The sequence below is a fragment of the Primulina tabacum genome, chromosome 5, assembly GCF_025594145.1.
Source record: "Primulina tabacum isolate GXHZ01 chromosome 5, ASM2559414v2, whole genome shotgun sequence".
In the NCBI taxonomy this organism is placed as follows: domain Eukaryota; kingdom Viridiplantae; phylum Streptophyta; class Magnoliopsida; order Lamiales; family Gesneriaceae; genus Primulina; species Primulina tabacum.
Window position 1 is genome coordinate 12,691,454 of NC_134554.1, and position 17,295 is coordinate 12,708,748.

Here is a 17,295-nt window from a genome sequence, read left to right on the forward strand (position 1 = left end):
CGATCGCACGTTTCCGGCGCGGCGGCGCGGCGGCGGCGTTTTTTCTGTAGGGTTGCAGAGGTTGAAGACAGGTCGCGGGTTCTGGGTCACGGGTTCGGGTCATGGGCTTTCGGATCGGATCCGGAAAATTTTTCATGGGCCAAACTAGATTGCTGGATTAATTACTTGGGCTGAAAATTTTTTAAATTTGAAGGATTGGGCCAAGTTGGGTTCAATTAGATCTTTAATTTTTGTGTCTAGGTTGGGCCATAAATTTGTTCTTGGTTAATTATTGCTTTAATTACGAAATTAATTGTCATTCATGTATCATGCCATGTAGATTGCATAAACACCGCTTTAGGTAACATATTGTCATGCATAAAATTTTATTTATTCTATTTTTAGAGAATAAATATTTTGATTAATAATTGAACTATTTTAAGAGTTAAAATAGTCATGATTTTATTGATCAGATAAAACCCAAAATTAAATTAAATATTAAGTGTGAGAGGGTATATTTTTAAATAAGCCAACGGTCTCCCTTATTAGTCCATTAGTAAGAATATATGTATGCCTCGTGCCAATTTTATTGGTCTCCCTATAGGAGGGCTACATTGTTTTGGTTACTTGATTGAACCCATAATTAATTTATAGTAAAATTAATTGTGACCACCCTATAGGTGACATAATTAATTTGATACTTGATAAATAATTAATTTAAAGGTATACACTTATGTCGATGATATTGTGAGAATTTCCTATAGAATATTTTTTACAATATCTTTTGATAGCCAAAATCAAGCAATACTAAATTAATATTGCATGAGTTGCTAGATATATTGAATTTAGTGGGAGGGTCCCAGCCTAGCTATAAATAACATGTTTTTTCTAAAGAAAAAATTATGTATTTTGGAGTTTTAGGTAAATTGCTGTGTTGTAGTAGTTTTTGGAATCTACAAATGCATTCATGCATAACACATAATTTTATTTATTGCATTGCTCATTTAAATTTATTTTAATTTCAGAAAAATGACTGAAAATTCACTGTCTATGATATTAACCAACAACCAACTAGTCGGAGAAAATTACATTGATTGGAAACGTAAATTATTGATTGTCTTAACTGCGGAGAAACACAAGTTTGTGCTCAATGAACCCTGTCCATCGGTGCCTACGGCGGAGTCCACAGTAGCTCAAAAGCAGGCTTATGATAAGTGGATCAGTTCTGATGAGATGGCTCGTTGCTACATTTTGGGATCCATCTCAAATGTGCTGCAACAGAAACATCAGAACATGGACACTGCTACAAAAATCATGGAAAGCCTCCAAGAAATGTTTGAGCATCAAGGAAGTCAGGCACGACAAGCAGCCATTAGAACCTATATGAACATGCGCATGAAACCTGGGACGCCCGTGAGAGATCATATGCTTGCATTGATCGCTCAGTTTAACGTGGCTGAGGTGTTAGGGGCTGAAATCAAATCAGAGACTCTGGTTGACATGGCACTTGAGACTCTCCCTGAGATGTTCTCACAGTTTAATGTTAGCTATAACATGAATAAGCTAAACATGTCCCTGACTGAGTTGATGAAGGAACTCCAAAATGCTGAAAGTGTTCTTAAGACTAAAACTGGTGATGCATTTGTTGTTGCTTCTGCTGGGCCATCTTATTCCAAGCCGAAAGGTAAAAATAGGAATAAAAGGAAGAAGCCCAAATAGAAGGGTCCACAACAAAATGAAAAGAAGGTCAAGGTAGATGGCAAGCCTAAGAAAAAATGTTTCCATTGCGGAGAAAATGGTAATTGGAAAAGAAACTGCCAAGGATATCTAGCTTCCAAGAAGCAGGCTAGTGGTGAGTTATCTTTTATTGAGTCTTGTTTAGTGGTTGATTCTACTGATACTTGGATTGTAGATTCTGGAGCCACTAATCATATATGCAATACTTTGCAGGGGTTCCAAGTAACCAGAAGTCTCAATGAAGGGGAACATACTCTAAGAGTTGGCACATGGGCTGTGGTGTCTGCAAAAGCTGTTGGAATTGTTTATCTTTATTTTCGAATAATAAACATTTGGTTTTAAGACATTGTTATTATGTTCCGGAGATTACTAGAAATTTGATTTCTGTTGGTTTATTGTTTAGACAAGGATATTATGTCCATTTTTCCCAAATGGTGGTTGATATTACCTTGAATAAAGCCCTTATTTGCAAGGGACATTTGAATAACGATTTGTATGTCTTAAAACAAGATGAGAGCTCTTTGCATCACATTAAATCCAACAAACGAATTAAATTGTCTCCCACTAATGAAACTTATTTGTGACACTTGAGACTTGGTCATATCAACCTTAATAGAATTCAACGGTTGGTCAAGGATGGTCCTTTAAGTAATTTAAAGGTGGAATCCTTGCCTGTATGTGAATCATGTTTGGAAGGTAAGATGACTAAGAGATCTTTTAAATCTAAAGGACATAGAGCCAATGAAGTTTTGGAATTAGTGCACACTGATGTATGTGGACCAATTAGTGTACAAGCTAGAGGAGGATTTGAGTATTTCATCACCTTCACTGATGATTACTCTAGATACGGTTATGTTTACCTAATGTCCCACAAATCCGAATCTTTTGAAAAGTTCAAGGAATTCAGAAATGAAGTGGAAAAACAATTAGGTAAGAGCATAAAAACACTTCGATCAGATAGATGTGGCGAGTATCTATCCAATGACTTTAGAACATACTTATCAGATAATGGGATAATATCCCAATTGAGCGCACCAGCTACACCTCAGCAGAATGGTGTCTCTGAAAGGAGAAATAGGACTTTGTTGGACATGGTTAGGTCTATGCTAAGTTTCTCTAAGCTCAGTACATCCTTTTGGGGATATGCTATCCAAACTGCAATATACTTATTGAACATGATTCCTTCTAAGTTTGTCTCTAAGACACCTCTTGAATTGTGAAATGGGCGCGTGCCTAATCTAAGACAAATTCGGATATGGGGATGTCACGCTTATGTGCTAAAGGGAAAGATGGATAAAATGGAACCTAGATCAGAATTATGCATGTTTGTCGGATATCCTAAGGGAACAAGAGGATATTACTTCTATAGTCATCAAGACAAGAAGGTATTTGTAAGTACAAATACAACCTTTTTAGAGGACAAGCACATAGAAGAGAATGAATCAAATAGTAAGGTTTTTTTGGAAGAGATTGCTGAATCATCTACTCCAGAGATCCGCACTGAACTTACTCTGTTTGAATTCACATTTCTACCACCATTAACCACTGGTTTCCAAACAAATGAAGTGGTAGAAGACATTGGTTCCAATGATCGGTCACCCCATCATATCCAACTGGAGAATGAAGGAAATGATCAAGAAGAGAACTTAAGACAATCAATTTCAATCAACCAAGAACCTCCACAACTTAGACGTAGTGGGAGGGTCATTCGACAACCCTCTAGATACTTGCTCTATGGAGAATCGTTTGATGCGGTTTCCATTGAACAAGAGGAGGATCCCATCACGTACAAAGAAGCTATGGAGGATGTTGACGCTGACCAATGGAGGAGTGCCATGGAATCAGAAATGAGATCCATGTCCACTAACTCAGTCTGGGTTCTTGTAGACATTCCTGAAGGGGTGAAACCTATAGGGTGTAAGTGGGTTTACAAGAGGAAGACAGGAATAGACGGAAAAATGGAAACATTTAAGGCTAGATTGGTAGCCAAAGATTTTAGCCAAAGAGAATGAATCGATTACGATGAAACCTTCTCACCTGTGGCTATGATAAAGTCTATTCGGATCCTTTTATCCATTGCAGCTTATTTTGATTATGAGGTGTGGCAAATGGATGTCAAGACAGCATTTCTTAATGGAAATCTTGACGAAACCATTTATATGGTACAACCAGACGGTTTTATTCACAACGGTCAAGAGCATAAAATATGCAAACTGAAAAAGTCTATTTATGGACTTAAGCAGGCGTCTAGGTCTTGGAACATCAAATTTGTTCAATCTGTGAAAGATTATGGTTTCGATCAAAATCTCGATGAGCCTTGTGTCTATAAGAAAATTTTGGATGACAAGGTGATTTTTCTTGTGCCATATGTGGATGACATCCTACTTATTGAGAATAATGTAGAGGTGATGACATCTGCTAAAAATTGGTTGTCTCAACAGTTTGACATGAAAGACTTGGGAGAAGCAAGTTATGTTCTAGGTATCCAAATCCTTCGGGATAGGAAGAACAAACGGATTGCTTTATCTCAATCTTCATATATTGATAAAATATTGGTGAGGTATGCAATGCAAAATTCCAAGAAAGGTCAAACACCTTTTAGACATGGAATTCACTTGTCAAAGGACCACAATCCCAAGAATCCAAGTGAAGTGGAATACATGAAAAGAGTTCCATATGCTTCGGCTGTAGGAAGTCTTATGTATGCTATGCTGTGCACTCGACCAGATATTTGTTATGCTGTTGGGATTGTTAGTAGATATCAGTCAAACCCAGGACCAGAGCACTGGATTGCTGTAAAACATATTCTCAAGTATCTTCGCAGAACTAGAGGGTATATGTTGGTTTATTCGGCTTCAGAGTTGGCACATGTGGGTTATACTGATTCTGATTTTCAAGCTGATAGAGATTCTCGTAAATCCACATCAGGATCTGTGTTCACATTGGGTGGTGGTGCCGTTGTTTGGAGGAGTATCAAGCAATCATGTACTGCTGATTCCACAATAAAAGCGGAGTATGTAGCGGCTTGTGAAGCAGCAAAAGAAGCCGTTTGGCTGAAAAAGTTTTTGCTAAGCCTTGAGGTTGTTCCTGCTGCATCAAATGCCATTACTTTATACTGTGATAACAGTGATGCAGTGGCAAATGCAAAAGAACCAAGAAACCATCAGCGTGGAAAACACATTGAACGAAAATATCACTTAGTGAGGGATATTGTTCAACGATGAGACGTGACAGTGTGCAAGATAGCATCTGCTGAAAATCTTGCTGATCCTTTCACCAAAAGCTTACCTGCTAGAGCTTTTGAGGAACATATTCAAAATATGGGTGTACTAGACATGACTCATTTACTCTAGGGCAAGTGGGAGGATTAAATAATGTTCGATAGTATGATGCCCATTGAGTACTTTTGTTATATGTTGATGACATTTTGAAATTAGAATAATTTTCATTTATTTGTTTAAATAAATTTATTTTGAGCAATGCATATGTCCATTGGATTGTTGTATAATTATAAATTGAGTGTTTAAGTCGTTAAACACAGAAAGATTCAATTTGTAATTCAATCCAAAGTTTTATTGTCCATGATCGGTAAATAAATAAGGACAAATTTTTTTGATAAGATCGTCTCAATTTTATTGAAGCCTATCTTTGGTTTGGTAATAAAATTAGGAATACATTTTGTTGTATTGGACTGGACCACGTGAGATTTGAATTTGATTTGACCATACTAATTCAAAATCACTAGATTGTCGTACATAACACCTTAATCCTGAGCGGACAATGAACTTTGATTACTAACTTGAAGTTCTTTGATACATCAATAAGTAAGACCAAACTATTGGTCAATATCTCGATGTTTTGGGAATCAAAGTGAAATAACAAAGAACATATGTTCGTAATATGGAATCTGTCACCTAGTCAATAGGTATGATCATAAACTCACAAGTTCTTCTAGAAGACAGTAAAATCTGAGCTCAGTAATTCAATATTCTTGTTGAATTAATTATGTGATGTGATCACATGGGACTGTCAAAGAGAAGATGAGGGTTGAGAAGCTATGAATATCTAATATGAGTTATATGGTCATGATATCCTGCTTTAGATGTTCTAATTGATCGACAGGGGTGATATGTTGGGTTGATAAATGAGAGGATATAATTATTGATTTTGTGCTTCAGTAATATCAATTAATTTGAGAGTGCAATCTTATTCTTTTAGTGGAGTAGAATAATATTAATAAATTATTTTGATTAATCATGAGTTGATTGGATCAAATTAATTTATTGGAGCTTAATTTAATTGAATCCGACCAGGTCCCTTTGGTGGCTCTAATATAAACTCGGATAAATTATATGAGTTATAATTTATGGTATATGTGTGATAAATTTATCTGGACTATATATTGCATGGAAGTTTATCATCTAAATCTTCTAGATATGGTATAATATATTATGTCCATTTAAATTTATATTCTAAAAGATATTGTCATTATCTTTTTGTTACAAGATATCACAAATATATTATATATATATATATGTGATATTGTAAGTTGTGACCACACACAATCCTACGTTAAGAGTTTGAGAGAACACCGGAGAAGGCTTGGAGGTTTGGAGCGTAGATCTAGTGCAGAGAAAGATCGGAAACACGCTTCAAAGGTAATCTCTATTTTCTGTGTGTTGTAATTAATTAATTCGTGTTAAAATACGTAGAACAATCGATCCTGTGAATATGAGATGGTTGAAATCACAAGAAATTAATTTTTGTGATCCGATCTTCTCGATGTTGGCTAACACAACTATCCCATTTTCAATCATTTTTTGGATATTGAATCCCAACACCAACGATGCAGCTGCCGCAGGCAAGAAAGCCACAGAGGCAATTCCCATCTTCTTCGCAACTTGTTGAATCCTTCCTAAGGACTGATCAGAAATCACACAGCTGAACTTTTCGTCCTCCGACACGCTGTTTTCTTTGATAATCTGCTCGACTTTCTGTGGCATACTATCGTACCAAACCTCTATGCATGCATCTCCCTGGAACAAGCCTTTTTCATGGGATTCTAATCCATCTGAGATTGAAACCAAATGAATATGCGGCGTGGATGTGTCGACGATGCGGCTATGGATGATATCTAAGTTAACAAAGGTGACCTGAACGCCATGTTTGGCTAAGACTGGCCAGTTCCAATAGAGGGATCGCATGTCCTTGCGCTGGTAAAGGGATCATTAGTACATGGGGTTTTCCCATAGGTAGTGGAATACTTGAGTTGGGATGAATATTTTATTTTTGGATCTTTCTATCTTAATGTTTTATAGAACGATTATGGACTCGACAAGGCGATTTCAAAAGTGATTGATTATATAAAAACGTTGTGAAATAACATTTATGATGGAAAATATATACACACTTTAAAAAATACAATCGAATTTTACCTTGAGTTTTCCATTCAGAATCTGCTGTATCTTTGCTGTACAAAAATTTATAATCTTCGAAAAGAGAGAATGTCCACAATTTAATAATGTGATCAGGACTAACGATGCTATCATGATTTGGTGTCATTTTGGCTCAATTTGCCTTATATTAATGTGTATTTGACATCATTCAATCACACTGCTTATCACTAGATCATTACCTTTAGGGTGTGTTTGGTTGATGTGATTAAATAAGGATAGATGAATAATCACATACTTATCTAATGTTTGATTAAAATTTTAAGATATATTAATAATCATTTTGACCCGGTTTAAGACCTAATTTTATGATTAATTATTTGATTATTAATCTAACAAATTAAGTGGGATAAGTTATCAACACACCACAAATTACATTTTTATCCTCTTATCTCTTATGAAAATAAATATTTATTAAATTCTAATTTATTGTGTTTAATGATTACCGTAATATTTTCAAATATATTTATAATAAACATATTTAAATTAATTTTAAAAAACAATAATATTGTAATTATTACTAAAACTTTATTTAACATTAACATTCAAAATATTATTGCTATTTTAATTATTAAAATAAATGCATATTTACAAATTTATTTCTAATAAATATATTAATTAATTTTAATAAATATAAATTATAATTATAAATATTTAATTATCTATCCAATTATTTTAAGAATATATATTTAATTAGCATTTGGGGCATTTTGGTCATTACAATAAAATTTACAAAATTAATCTATCATTTTAAAATCATATCAAACACCATGTTATTTATCTCACCATACTATTAATCCATATATCTCATTTTTAATCACTCTGAGGGTAAAAGCTGAACAGTTGGTGTGAGACGTAAAAGATATTTTGATCGAGTGAAAAGGTTATGAAAGCCTATTTCAACAGAGGTTCAATTTTAAAATTGTTTAAAATTATTAAATTTATATTATACTCGATATTTTTTAGACAACTTTTATCTTACGACCCTAAAATGCGACATTTGGCCCGAGGTCAAACTGTGGCAACATCGCTCGGTTTAAATATTACATGCTGGTGTATTGTTTATTACAATATGATTGAACATCAATTCCGTTAAAATATTTTGGATTGGACGGATTGATGATGAAGGCAAAAACAGGACAAAAATAGTCTAGTTGGATTGAAATGACTGGTTTTTCTTTTAATCAAAATATTAATATAATATTTCGTTGGCAAGTCATTTCATGGGAGTTTCGGGTTCAACTGGATCTTTAAAAGGTTTGGAATCAACAATTTCGATTATTTTATCTATTGAAAGAGACTTGGTAATAGATATGTTTAGGCCTTAGAGGGCCTTGGACGATATATATCCGGGCCTCAAAAACATAAATTAAGAACAAATTGTGAGCCCATGTTCAAATTTTGGAAACAACGTTTGGATTCAATACAGACATGGCTAAATAAATTAAATCTTGTCAATTTCTGGATCTCTTGGCTTCTATATAAATGATCAGCTCGCCCGAAATGACCTGGACCAATAAGAAAATCTCAATTCATTGGGCCTTTTGAAACAATCAAATAGATAGGCCCAGGACACCATATTCTAGTAGCCAAACTGATTAGAGTAAATCTACTCTATCCCAACTCAAGTCGAAGAAACTTATTCCATGATCACCACTGTCGCTTTTGGAAACATCAACTAAAGACCACAATGTAAATTGGTCCACGAGAATCGCAATAAGACCTCAGTCCTGCTATAGTGTTGTGACAAATTTTACCAAATCCGAAAATTGTCGACCACCAGATCCGCTGGTGTGCAATATTCACCCCAACCGCCTACGAATGATAAGGCACATGTATCCATGCAGGGAATATATTTTATTTAAGATGAGATGAGTGGAAGATTTCGCGATACTCACCTCGGCAAACGGGTCAATTATTCAGGGCGTTCCGTCGTGGTAACATAATTGTAGAATTATTCATTCACTACATGTATCCTTTGTAATACACAACTCATATATTCCGATCAGGCAAAATCTAGTATCCCACAGGAAAATCTCAACAAAAAAACCAAAAACTTTTTGGAACGTGTTTTAATCTACAATATAGAACCTGGTCCTTGTCTTTTTGTTGACAGAGAAATCTTTTGTTTTCCAGGTTTGGGTGGGCTAGAATCGCCACAGGTTGTCAGATACTTTCCCAATAAATACTTATTCAAACAGGATACACACAAATAAACTATGCAAAGAACTTACAATTTTTTATGTAAGAGAGCCTAGTTCCCCGTCCCTTGAATGTTAGATGCAAATGTGACGTCATGAACCCTGTAGAAGAGATACTAAGATAGAGGAGAAAGAATATGATCTTATATATATCAATTAGTCATATCGTACAACTGAACTTGGAGTTGATCACCAAGCCATATCCCTAGAAACACAGTAAAGTGCATCCATACAAAATCATCTAATTGCTCTGTGGTAGGTAAGCATCCCACTCCTCCTAAGTCCTCTCCTAGCTTTTTTGGGGCAATATAATGGATAGCATTTATACATGTTATATACTTCCTCAAAATTTGGAAAAAAAGTTCATCCTTTTTTCCAAAAATCACCTGATTCACTTGCACTAATTTCAGGAAATTTTCCGCAGTCCTCTTTTACGTGCAAAATGAGCAAACCTGCATTTTGGATTTGCCTGCTGAGTGAGAAATATAGGACTAAAGGAATGGTTTTGATGATCACAAGGAATGGCAACCTGTTCCTTCTGGTACTGTTTTAGGCATTGGATGTGCTGAAACATATCTTTGGGGGTATTTCTTGGAAACTTTTGACGTGCCATTAGATGCTATAGAATCAGCCCCGGTTGGCTGGGCCATGATGTGGAACTTTGCAAAACGATTGATAATAGAGAACTTCTCCAGTTCCTGGGATTCCACCTTGATGTCCACAATTGATAAACTCTTGTCCATTCTGAATTGTCAATTCACATACTTTCAAGAATAAATAAGAAAAATGCGATAGCTTGAAAGCAATTAATAAAAAATAAGATAACATTACATGTTAAAACTATCTTTAGTGTCTAACTGATGTGCAGTTTTGATCCTAGTCACTCAATTATTTATTTCATATACAACCGAATGCCTGTTTACAAAATTCAAACAAACAAATTCATTTAAAATTTATGTACAAATTGAGCGGAAAGGAGTGCTCATTAATCCAATCGATTTGTGCAAGGAATCACACAAGTTAGGAGACACAGCAGCAAAGTCAAAAAAATCAGTTGATTCATTTTGCATTTTAATTGACTACTTTTAAGGTTTTTCTTACTTAGATCTGCATTCCAAACTTTGATGAACATAGAAACATGAGCAAGAACTGAATTGTAGCCCTACCTTAATAATTCACCTTCAAGCTTCTTCACTTTGCCAACTAAGCCTTCAACAGCATCGGAGAAATCAGAGGCAATACATCTTTTATAAGTCTTTAACTTGTCAGGTGACCTGTGCATATTAGATTTGTTTGCGTGAGTATCTTCAAGTGTAATTGCCATGCAAAATAAAAATTACCCAAAAAAAATATAACAAAAAAAAGTGAATGTAGCTCTTACATGCCATTTCCATCTGATGGCATTTGAGAGTTACTAGTCACCAGGCATGCATCTGCAAAGCTGAATCTTGCAGCAAAATAGGTCACCCCATCACAATTTGAACAGGCATCTGAGGAGAGAATAACTGCAGGTGCAGGTTGAAAGACCTGTTGCATAAGCTGTGTTGCAAAAACAAGCCTTCTTTTTGCTCGAAACCTGGATTGCATATCTTCAAGGATTTCAACTTCATTTTTAACCTGATAGGATTGAAAAAATGAATGAAAGCATTAACACAGGTTTTGATTCAAAAGTTCATGTAAATTCTTAAAATTTTCGTATTTCATTAGATAGTCTGCCTTACTTCTTCAGGTCTTCTACTGGAAGCTTCCGCCCATTCTAACTCAGCCACTCTGCAAACATAAACAGTTCAACAAGGAAATATGAACTGTTACCATAATGTCTTAATAAATGGAAAAGTAAAAACACATGACTTCTTGTCATATTTATTTACACAAATTCATCACATTTTACAGATTTTCATTCTTTTTGAGGTTTTAATTTAAAATGCTTGCCAACCTACCAAATTGATTCAGGCGTTATTCGAAAATCGTAGGATCACATACCTGATATTTTGAAGCATGAATGAATCATATTTTACTTCTTGGTGCCAAGGTACCATGTCAAATGCAACTTTGCGTTTCTTTGGTTTTGAAACTGCCATATTTTGACATGTGGCATATGAAGGCAACTTATTAGGGGACGATTGTTCACTCACTATAAAGGTGGCTGCGATAGACGGCAACATACTGCTTTCAATTGCCATCCCTGAGAATCGTTTTACAGTATTGCTAGCAGCTTTTGAATCATAAATTGGGAACAATTGCCCATTTTTCACACTCCCATCATGCTTAGAAATATTTTGGGCTAACTGCAAACTGATCAGCGGCTGATAAGGCGATTCAGTGTCATTTTGCTCCAGTTTATTAGAGGGCTGATGTGACTGTGTCATCAGTGAACTAGAAGCAACAACATTTGCTTCTAAATGATTCTCTCTATACAAATCCTGATCATGATTATAACAGCTTACTGAGAAAGAATTAATTATCTCAGTTGAGTCCTTCTGGAGAAAACTTTCTGCAACCAACTGCTGTTCACGATATTCTGGTTTTCCCGAAGATGCACAAAACCCGGGCGCATTATATTCTTGTCTAGACAAATTTATACTAGACTGCTCATTTGGTAGCACCGAGCTAGTTTCTAGGCTAATATTTTCTGAATTGAGAGAACGAAAGAAATTGGGAGAATTTTGAGGCTTTGAGGACAAAGCATAAGGCTGAGTGGTCACATCTACCCATTGAGAGAATAGTCCAGTCGGAAATCCCATGTGTTGTGATGAAACTGAAGTCACTGCAGCTTGAGTGACTTGCTGATTCTTCAATACTGGAAGTTTTGAACTTATAAAGTTGGCATTTTTAAGCATAGAACTGTCAGAACTATAAACAAGGCCATTAGCAGCCAAGTCAATGGGCTTAAGTGAAGATGGAGCATGTTGGTTCTCAAAACGATCGTTCACATTATGGCCTGAAGGATAAGTTGAACACGAGTTCCCCTGCATGTAGGCAGTTAAACTATCATTCGAGCAAGTGGTCATATTCACAAACTGAGAAATGAATAAGAAAAACGAAGGCACAACCAAATTGAAAGATTTTCACAAGCTCAATATTTACACGAGAAATAATTTATTACGCACCACAACCAAAGATGACTGCGGAGTCCGCTGATCCAGTGAAATAGGAGAATTATTGCATGGCTTGGCACATGCTGCAACAGAAGTTTCAGTTCGTGGTGATTTATTGTGAGCTGAGATTTTTGCACTTAAGTGCATTTCAGGTGCATGATTGATGGATATCCTATCGTTGTTAAGAAGATCAAGCATAGTGTTGCTGCAAATAAGAAGCCACCAGAGTACCCCAAGGATGAATACAAATTGAAGCATGGAGGAAAAGAAGCATAAAGAAATAAGATCAGATGAATCCAGGAATACACTCAAACGAAATAAATGTTAATAACTCTGTTTCTTATCAAAAAAAATAATAATAATAATAATAATAAATAAATGTTAATAATCAAATAAAAAACAGCCCTCATTTTACAAGCTCTGAGCAATTAAACAAGCATGGGAAACACAGAAATCGCAACATTTTGTTGACAATTACTACCTTGCCTGATAAATCATACTTTGACTATAAAGATCAGAAGAAGCTCTTAGAACTTGTATAGGTTCATCGTTCATTCCAGAAGATATCTTCTCCGATTCTATCGAATAACCATGAATATTCTGCTGGTCCACCTGTGACAAGAGTATAATAGAAATAACAAATGCCGCCTTCCAGAGACAAATCTATCTTATAGAGATCCTGAATGAACTTAATTGCAGCTATTCTATATTTTGCTTATCAATAATCTTAAGGTCAGAGAGTTTTTTCTCAATGACCACGTATATATCAAGAGGTGATTATAAGCATACCATCATTTGACGATCGACCTGGTCAAATGGCTTTTGAATCTCACAAAGGGTACTTCCATGAGGCCATATGGTGCCTCTCAATTCATGATCTGCAACAGAGTGAAACTCAGCATCAAGTCCTGTTCACAAAAAGGTGATGAAGGCCATTTCCCTCGTATTCTTTTGTAATTGTTTTCAAAAAGTTCGTAAAGCATCAATTGAGTTCTAAAGCAATACCTTCATGTTTAACCTTATTTTTGTGTCGATTTCAGAATCATGTATACTAATAATAAACATTAAGATCAAAGTGCATAAATTAACAAAACAGATGCAACACATACCTGAGCTATTAAGGCCGGGCTGGCTGTTATTGCTAAGATGACATACATCATTTTTTGAATGCTCTTTTCGTTGACCTAACCTAATCTTGGGAAAACTCGAACCTTGAAACAGCTGACTACAACCCGTAGGATGCTTCTCCTGACAGTTATACAGGCTATTATTTGTAGGGGAGTATTGGTTGGAAACATGGGAAGATTCTGAGTGAAATCCCTCTTTCTGCCTCAAATATTGGGGATTTGTCTGTTGAAAACCAGGGGATAAGCCATTTATATTTGAATCATCTGGCACAATCTCAGTTTTAACACTTAGAAGGGAGGATTTTTGTAAGTCTGTATCGACCCAATTGCTGTTCTGCTTCACAATACCAATGTAATTGGAGGTTTGATTATCAGTTAATAGTTCTGAGTTCTGAAAGTTCAATCCACTCCATTCTTCTGGTAACCCACCATCACCACTAGAAGTTTCTGCCACGGCAGACTGCATCAGCGCACTCCAGCTACCACTTTGAATAGTGGGAAATCTGTCAATGTAAGATGCGTGTTCCAATGCAGTATTCACAAATGTTTGCAAGCCATTATCTATACTCCTGTTAAATGAAGATCCAAAAATGTTGTCATCTGTACTGTATAAGAACTTCTGCTCCAATGGGTCAAGAGAAGTATCAGGATCAGACGGAGCAGGTTTCAATACTTTCCTCAGAGTGAGTTCATGCCAACCCTCATTCTCTTGTCTCACCTCAGATTCCAGAGGTAATGCACTCCTCTGAGCTGTCATTCCTTGATGGGAGTAGTTTCCATATGAGATTCCACAGCTAAAACCTTGAACAGGAACTTGATTGGATGGTAAAGACTCACCTGACATGCTTATCAGATCTGAATACAAATTTCTTTTTTTATTCAAGAGCAAGTTGCCGAATTCTGATGGTTGCATGGAGGGCATTTCTAAAGCGACATTATTGTTCTTAGTTAACAGATTTGAAGAATGATTAGGGGGGCCTTGAAAATGAGAATATAGATCTGAAATTTTATCAGTATTTGGAGTAGAAGCTCCACATAACGAGACGTCAAACTGCGGGTGTGGTAAGCCCACTTGATTCATAGAATGGTTATGATTTGGTACAATTTCCGATTCATTGTGCATACCTTGCATCATTTTTCAATTTACCAACCATAAGCATTTGTGACGAATTCTGAACAGGCATAGCCCAATTCCTGGACCTGCTGTTTCTGCTGCAGTTCTTGTAGCTGTTTAAAAATAATTTGATGCCGCAACATTTGTACATCACTAAAATAACAACTGGTGACTTGGCTGGTTTGTTGTACCCAGGTAATTGGACTTCAAGAAATTTACTACATTATAAAATATTATGGTAAGACACATAAAAAGACATTCACCACTCAACAACAACAAATATTTCGAGCAATTTAGTTCCTTAGTAACCGACTCATATATAAAATATCTCCCAAAAGAGAACCACAACCTAACATATAGGGGAAAAACATTTGGGTTAAAAGGTTTAGGAGCTTGGTATCATGCATGAGTTCCTTTGCTTTTCTGTTGGTGGGATTTTAAATTCTGGTCCTAAATTATGTTATTTAATTTACTTATAGGGGGCAACTATGAAGGTGAACTTTGTTGGAATTTCTCTAAGGGCAACTGTGGCTTGTTTGTTTTGTCGTTACATTCGGTTAATGATAAGTTTCCTTTAAAGCTATCGACTCATAGTTGTCAAAGGCGAGCGCCTCTCGCCGGGCGTTGCGCCTAGGGAAATCCCAGGCGCAACGATTTACAAAGGAGAGCCCAGAGATTGCCTTTTTTTTTTTTAAATTCAGTAACAGAGAAGTTGCATTTTGAAAATACAACTTCTCTGTTTTTTTTAAAATATTAACTTAAATGTAAAAGGCCCAACCCAACCTTAAACCCAACCTTGAACAATTCACGAAGGATAAATGTATTTTAAAATTTTTGCAGCTTCATTCGAAAAGAAAAAACAGGTTGGCGCAGAAGCGTTTGAATGATCTAGTCTTCATTAAATATAACAGGGCATTGAAACGTCGATATGATTTGCGCGACAAAATTGATCCTATTTCATTGGATGATATCGATGATAGCAATGAATGGTTGATGGGAGGATTGGACAACGAAGAAAATAATCTAGTCTTTGGGGATGATGATTTGACATGGGGTGATGTAGACCGAAAGTTCTAGGGACTCTAATGATTCGATGGAAGAAGATGAACTTGATTTGGATGATTGAAGAATTTTAATCGTGTTACTTATTATTATGAACTTATTAATTATTTGTTGTTTTGTGTGACATTGTGACTTAATTATTTCATATTTTAATATATTATTCTAAGATAAATATATTTTTTTAAAAAATAAAAAATGTGCGCCTTTCTTCCATAAGGCGCGCGCCTCGCCTTGCGCCTCAGGCTCCAGAGCCCTTGTGCGCCTTGCGCCCTTGACAACTATGATATCGACTTAATAGAGAAATTTCTGTTTTAGTTAGCTATTCATGTTTAAAGCTTCAAATACCATCTGCTACAATCTGCTATGGGACCTAGTCTCTTATTCAGTTATGCGAATATAGTGCTGTGTGACATCTTTTTTACTAATATAATAGCTTTGAATACTTTATTATGGTTCTATTTTGCAGCTTCCTTTTTTGAAATAAATTTCATGTGTGAGTCGGCTGGCCAAGAAACTAAATCACTCGACAGGTTTTGAATTGTTTGTCATCGAGTAGCAGACTCCTTCGTCTGTCTTACTGAACTATCTATTGATGTGGTAGGCTTTTTAAGTCCAATAATCTGAGGCACGAGTTACAAAAAAACTAGCTGAGTAAGGAGTCTTAGTTTTAGTGATCTGTGGATATTGCAACAAAAAAATGACATTTAAATAGCTGCAAAGCATATCCATGAGTTAGGTGAAGGAATGTGCACACAACATAACACAGTGTCCTGTTAAATAGGTATAATATTTTTATATACGTAATTTCAGCAAATAGACAGTTCTCTAATTTGCACATGTCAGCACCCAAATTTTCACTCTAAATTTCATGAAAATTCGAACGAGAACAGGAGTTCAGTAGAACCCTAACACTGTTAAACGAGCAAAAGCAGCTGACTTTATCGAACACTATATTGAGTTTCACTGATGACACAACAAAACCTTATACACAAAAACCCATGAATTGCTCAAATTCAGTCAATAACAATACAAAAATGGGTGTAAAATAACAAAATGGTAATCAATTCCGAAAGATAGATCAAAACCCGAATGACAAATGCGTAGAAATTCAAAAAATAGGTTGGAAAACTAAGTTAGAACATCTTTACCTTTGATACGCAGCTCGATCGAGAGAGATTTACCCACAAGAACAGCACTGAAAACGATCTTGAATTTCAGTCGTAATAATTAGGGGTTAGGGGGTGGGGGTCGGCTTAGGTTTCGGTTATTTGGGCCCACGCCATCAAGCGGGGTCTTAAAAATTTTCACTACACTGTCAGTGAGTAAAGTGATGGGCGGTTCCTAATAAAATCTTTTTTTAATACGTAATTTATTGAAACACTTATTTTCTCCCCAGATATATCAAATCATTATTATTTTTTTATTTGCATTTATTATCCCATATTCTGAATATAGTTATACGGAAATAATCATATCTGAAAAATCAATAGTATACTCTCTTTTATTTTCGACAAAAACTTATGT

General features: G+C 35.6%; 4 protein-coding genes across 12 annotated transcripts; 2 read left to right on the forward strand and 2 right to left on the reverse strand.

Moving 5' to 3' along the window:
- The first annotated feature begins 1,008 nt into the window (after positions 1 to 1,008).
- Positions 1,009 to 1,698, forward strand: LOC142544132 (uncharacterized). Its single transcript, XM_075651204.1, has one exon. The coding sequence runs from the start codon at positions 1,009 to 1,011 to the stop codon at positions 1,696 to 1,698; it is 690 nt and encodes a 229-aa protein (XP_075507319.1).
- A 1,307-nt stretch (positions 1,699 to 3,005) lies between these two features.
- On the forward strand, positions 3,006 to 3,728 carry LOC142544133 (uncharacterized). Its single transcript, XM_075651205.1, has one exon. It carries the CDS (start codon positions 3,006 to 3,008, stop codon positions 3,726 to 3,728), a length of 723 nt encoding a protein of 240 aa, XP_075507320.1.
- Positions 3,729 to 6,401: 2,673 nt separating this feature from the next.
- LOC142544134 (UDP-glycosyltransferase 83A1-like) lies at positions 6,402 to 6,920 on the reverse strand. Its single transcript, XM_075651207.1, has one exon. The coding sequence runs from the start codon at positions 6,918 to 6,920 to the stop codon at positions 6,402 to 6,404; it is 519 nt and encodes a 172-aa protein (XP_075507322.1).
- A 1,583-nt stretch (positions 6,921 to 8,503) lies between these two features.
- On the reverse strand, positions 8,504 to 17,073 carry LOC142546691 (uncharacterized). 9 transcript variants are annotated; one of them, XR_012820504.1, is made up of 13 exons: positions 16,920 to 17,073; positions 13,578 to 14,927; positions 13,258 to 13,376; positions 12,950 to 13,080; positions 12,481 to 12,673; positions 11,354 to 12,339; positions 11,092 to 11,140; positions 10,752 to 10,987; positions 10,537 to 10,644; positions 9,900 to 10,114; positions 9,757 to 9,822; positions 9,068 to 9,472; positions 8,504 to 8,984 (listed from the first exon to the last, which is right to left on the reverse strand). XR_012820504.1 is itself a non-coding variant. In XM_075654540.1 (12 exons), exons 2-12 carry the CDS (start codon positions 14,728 to 14,730, stop codon positions 9,387 to 9,389), a joined length of 3,294 nt encoding a protein of 1,097 aa, XP_075510655.1. In that variant the 5' UTR covers positions 14,731 to 14,927; positions 16,920 to 17,073; the 3' UTR covers positions 8,504 to 9,386. The 9 variants fall into 9 exon arrangements, 8 of the variants coding, with proteins under 8 accessions (XP_075510655.1, XP_075510653.1, XP_075510650.1 ...); XM_075654540.1 differs by having other exon boundaries at positions 8,504 to 9,472; positions 13,276 to 13,346; XM_075654538.1 differs by having other exon boundaries at positions 8,504 to 9,472; positions 13,276 to 13,376.
- Positions 17,074 to 17,295: the final 222 nt, after the last annotated feature.

What these genes read in the sequence shown, in the direction of transcription:
- LOC142544132 (XM_075651204.1), top strand. Translation starts at nt 1,009, where the DNA reads ATGACTGAAAATTCACTGTCTATGATATTAACCAACAACCAACTAGTC.
- LOC142544133 (XM_075651205.1), top strand. Translation starts at nt 3,006, where the DNA reads ATGGATAAAATGGAACCTAGATCAGAATTATGCATGTTTGTCGGATAT.
- LOC142544134 (XM_075651207.1), bottom strand. Translation starts at nt 6,920, where the DNA reads ATGCGATCCCTCTATTGGAACTGGCCAGTCTTAGCCAAACATGGCGTT.
- LOC142546691 (XM_075654535.1), bottom strand. Translation starts at nt 14,730, where the DNA reads ATGATGCAAGGTATGCACAATGAATCGGAAATTGTACCAAATCATAAC. An exon ending in AGTATGATTTATCAGGCAAG is followed by an intron (nt 12,674 to 12,949) that starts GTAGTAATTGTC and finishes TCTTATTTGCAG; the next exon opens with CAACACTATGCTTGATCTTC. An exon ending in CTTGAAGGTGAATTATTAAG is followed by an intron (nt 10,115 to 10,536) that starts GTAGGGCTACAA and finishes TTGACAATTCAG; the next exon opens with AATGGACAAGAGTTTATCAA.